At 45.6% G+C, this 4383-nt stretch overlaps 1 protein-coding gene across 5 annotated transcripts in view; it reads left to right on the top strand.

The window, feature by feature from the left end:
• The first annotated feature begins 2076 nt into the window (after positions 1–2076).
• The window catches only part of MPP4 (membrane palmitoylated protein 4), a 52683-nt gene continuing 50376 nt past the window's right edge, over positions 2077–4383 (top strand). For 4 of the 5 annotated variants that reach the window (XM_008069244.2, XM_021718163.1, XM_021718164.1 and 1 more), the window contains exons 1-2: positions 2077–2160; positions 3638–3759. In XM_008069244.2, the coding sequence (XP_008067435.1) occupies positions 2085–2160; positions 3638–3759 (198 nt within the window). In that variant the 5' untranslated portion in view covers positions 2077–2084. The remainder of the gene's footprint in view (positions 2161–3637; positions 3760–4383) is intronic. The other variant, XM_021718166.1, reaches the window with a different exon arrangement.

Below are 4383 nucleotides of genomic sequence, written 5' to 3' on the forward strand. Positions count from 1 at the left end.
CAAAAAAAAAAAAAAAAAAAAAAAATCCACGTAATGCCAGTAATAATAAAAAGGACAAATTAAAGAAACATAGTTGATAATAAGACATTGTATAATTTAACATGTAAATATGATACCTCATTATACCAAAAGATATAATGAACTAACACATGTGTGAACCTATAACAAAATCTACCAGGAACGCAGCAGCTGTGAGTGCAGAGACTGATATAGTCTGTTGTAGGGACGTATTGCAGTGATTCCCTAAATACCACAAACAACACTAACCCAAATGACATGATTTTCTGAATTGGCGATCAATTCAAAGCAAAACAAATGCATTCCTCATTTATGGTGGTAGCATTCCATCAACTTCATCGTGCATTAAACCTATGCAAAATATTTTGCGATTATATGTAAAGTCCAGATAATTATAATTTGGTTGTTTTCAGTGACTTTGAAGTTAGTGGGACATCTGAAAGTTATACAGGGCATAAGGTGATTTCTCATTGTGTAGGGCAGCTCCTGAAAGCTTCCTAAGGGCAGTGGGCATTTGTCCTTTGCCCTCATCCTCATAATCCCTTCCCCCATCCCGCCGGCTAATATGTCAACATGATGGCTGGAGCTCCAGCTGCCATCTTGAGACCTCATCTCAAGTGCAATGCAATGAAACCAAGTTGACATTTATGGTGGCACATGTCTGTAGTCTCAGCTACTTGGGAGGCTGAGGTGGAAAGATTGCCTAAGCCAGGAGGTTGAGGCTGTGGTATCAGCCATAATTGTGCCACTGTACTCCAGCCTAGGCGACAGAGTGAGTCTCCAATTCAAAATAAATAAATAAACCTACCTAAAGTCATATCAAAAATAAACATAAAAATATGTTTTCAAATTAATTGTTAAAAACTGGTGGTGACTCAGACAGGGTTAAAAACCACTGCCTAGAATCTGACAGACTTTGGGGTTGAGCCAGGAGGACTAGTTAGAAAAAAAAATCACTATTATGTTGCTTCTAAATTCTAAGAATGCACCTCAGATGCTGGACGCAGTGGCTCACACCTGTAGTCCCAGCACTTGGGGAAACTGAGGCAGAAGGATTGCTTGAGCACAGGAGTTTCAGATCAGCCTGGGCAACATAGTGACTTCATCTCCACAAATAAAAAACTTAAAAATTAACTAGGCACAGTGGCACACGTCTGTAGTCTTAGCTGCTCCGGACGCTGAGATGGAAGTATTGCTTGAACCCAGGAGGTCAAGGCTGCGGTAAGCTATGATCACATCACCGTACTATAGCCTGGGCGACAAAGTGAGACCCTGACTCAGAAAAAGAGGATGTGCCTCAGTCATAACCCATAACACTAGGAATCGAGATTAGCTGGTTCCTCTGTGGAAAGCTATAGTGTGCAAAGGGGACGGGGTGGGGGAGGATTCCTGAGGGGAGTCAGGTCAGGGAAGTTTCCTCTGAGCTCTAGGGATGGGTGAAACCTACTGGGCAAAGAGCTGGAACAAAAATAAACAGGCCGGGCTCGGTGGCTCAGCCTGTAATCCCGCGTCTTTGGGAGGCTGAGGTGAGGATTGCCTGAGCCCGCGGGTTCGAGACCCGCCTGGGCAGCGAGACCTCATCTCTACAATAAATCAAAAAATCAGCCGGGTGTGGTAGCACATGCCTGTAATTCCGGCTACTCGGAATGCTGAGGCGGAAGGATCGCCGGAGCCCAGCAGGTCGAGGCTGCGGTGGCCGGGAGCGGCCACTGCACTCCAGTCGGGGCGACAGAGTGAGACTCCAACTCAAAAAAACCAAAACAAAACACAAAAATAAACAGAACATCATTTGTATCTTGTTCAAAAACAAGGGGGTAGGGAAGCATTTTATGAAAGAGTGGCTTTCCTGTTCACACAGCTGGTGATGGTGACTTCAAAGAGTAGGACCTGGGAAGGCTGTTTTATCCAACGCGGATCCCAGGGTAGTGCCCAGGGCATGGTGTGCTCAGTCAACACTGTTGAAAATATATTCCAGGGTTGGTGGCCAGTGTGACCCAGGGTGCTGCGTGCCGCTTCTTGATCTGGTTCCTGGTCCTGAGCTCTCTTTGGAAGCCTGGGCAGCAGGGATGATACAGTCAGACAGAGGAGAAGATCCACCAGACAAGGACTCAAAACCCTCCACGAGCACCAGTCCGGAGAATGGTATGTGCCGCTGGGGTTCTCGCTCTAGACAGAAAGGTCTTACAATATAACTAGATGTGGGACTGCAGGAACTAGGCAGATTCCCATAGGCTTGCTTTCTTTCTTTTTCTTTCTTTCTTTCTTTCTTTCTTTCTTTCTTTCTTTCTTTCTTTCTTTCTTTCTTTCTTTCTTTCTTTCTCTTTTTCTTTCTTTCTTTCTTTCTTTTTTCTCTTTCTCTCTCTCTCTCTCTCTCTTCCTTCCTTCCTTCCATTCTTTTCATCCCTCCCTCCATCTCTCTCTTTCTCTCTCCTTCTTCTTCTTTTTTGAGTCAGGGTCTCACTCTGTCACCCAGGCAGGAGTGCAGTGGTGTGATCACAGCTCCCTGCAGCCTTGACCTTCTGGACTCAAATGATCCTCCCACCTCTGCCTCCCAAGTAGCTGGAACTATAGGCATGCACCACTATGCACAGCTAATTTTTTTATTATTTGTAGAGACCAGGTCTTGCTATGCTGCCTAGGCTGGTCTTGAACTCCTGAGCTTAAGCAATCCTCCTGTCTCAGCCTCCCAAAGTGCTGGGATTACAAGTGTGAGCCACTGTGCCCAGTTGAACTTGTACACTTTTGATTGCATGACTATAACTACAAATGATAAATTTAAGAGCAAATTTCAAGACAGTGAGTAAATAAATTGACACAGTGGGCTCAGAACATTCTTTGTTCTCCCTCCCCACAATGTTTTATGTAAAACTTAGACTTTTTAAACTTGTTCATATTCTAAATATCACTAATTCTAAATATCACTGCAACACTATGAAACATGGCAAAAAAAAAATCAAGCATTCACTAAAATCTATTTAGTTCCTTTAATTAGGAAACTACTGAGGTTTTTTTTTTTGGAGGGGGAGGGAGTTTAGTTTCTCTAGAGACAAGGCCTGGCTATGTTGCCCAGGCTGATCTCAAACTCCTGAGCTCAAGTAATCCTCCCACCTCGGCCTCTCAAAGTGCTGGGACTACAGGTGTGAGCCACCATGCCTGGTCCTGAGATTTGTATTAAACAGCCTATTGGGATTTAAAGTTTTTAAATAATAGCTTTTGGAAAGGGTGAAAACAAATACTTCTGTGTTTGGATTAAAGAAAGAGGATCCAGAGAACAACTAGAATTTGGGGATAAACCACAGGCCTGTTAGACGAAAAGGTAGGGGAAAGCAGCCATGTTACTCTCATGGCATCCTGTATCTGTCTATTATGATCAACACAATGAGAGACCTAGCTCATTCTTACACAGCCACAAGGAAGCTGGGCTTCAGAGAGTTACGTGACTTTCTGAAGTTTGTGTAGTCAAGTGTTGAACCAGGACTGGAGGCCAGGTCTTGTGGTCTTAAAGTCAGTGTCATTTCCATAGCTTAGGAGCCCCACTTGCCTGAGTTGCCTTTTACCTTGACACCACCTTCCTTTCCACCCCACCTGCTGCCATGTCTCTGCTCTCTCCCTTCTCCAGGCCTCTCCAAAATCCTAAGGCTCCTGATGCAGGAGCTGAGTCTGTTCTACAGCCGGGATGTGAACGGGGTGTGTCTCCTCTACGACCTCCTCCATTCCCCGTGGCTGCAGGCTCTGCTCAAGGTGAGAACTGTGTTGCCTGGACATCTCTGCTTCCCATGGGGGCAGGAAACTCCTGTCTTGGTCTGTTCAGGTTGCTGTAACAACATGCATACACTAGGTGGCTTACAAACAACAAGACAGTGATTCCTTATGAGATCCAAGACCAAGTGGCCAGCAGACTCAGTGTCTGGTGAGGGCTCCCTTCCTGGTCCACAGATGGCACCTTCTTGCAGTGTCTTCACACGGCAGGAGGGGCTGGCTGGCTCTCTGAGGTCTCTTTTATAAAGGTACCAATTCCACTCATAATGACCTATTACTCCCAGAGGCACCACCTCCTAATACCACCCCTTGAGGGTGAGGATTTTAATAGGAATTTTGAGTTACACAAACATTTACACCACAGCAACTACTTACCCAATGGTGTCACTTGTAAATTGGCAGGAAGTTTCATCTAAAAAAAGTTCTTAGCCGGGCTCGGTGGCTCAGCCTGTAATCCCGCGCCTTTGGGAGGCTGAGGTGAGTGGATTGCATGAGTCCGCGGGTTCGAGACCCGCCTGGGCAGCGAGACCTCATCTCTACAATAAATCAAAAAATCAGCCGGGCGTGGTAGCGCATGCCTGTAATTCCGGCTACTCGGAAGGCTGA

The sequence above is a fragment of the Carlito syrichta genome, unplaced genomic scaffold (assembly GCF_000164805.1).
Source record: "Carlito syrichta isolate Samal-C Ts95f unplaced genomic scaffold, Tarsius_syrichta-2.0.1 Scaffold311878, whole genome shotgun sequence".
Lineage (NCBI taxonomy): Eukaryota > Metazoa > Chordata > Mammalia > Primates > Tarsiidae > Carlito > Carlito syrichta.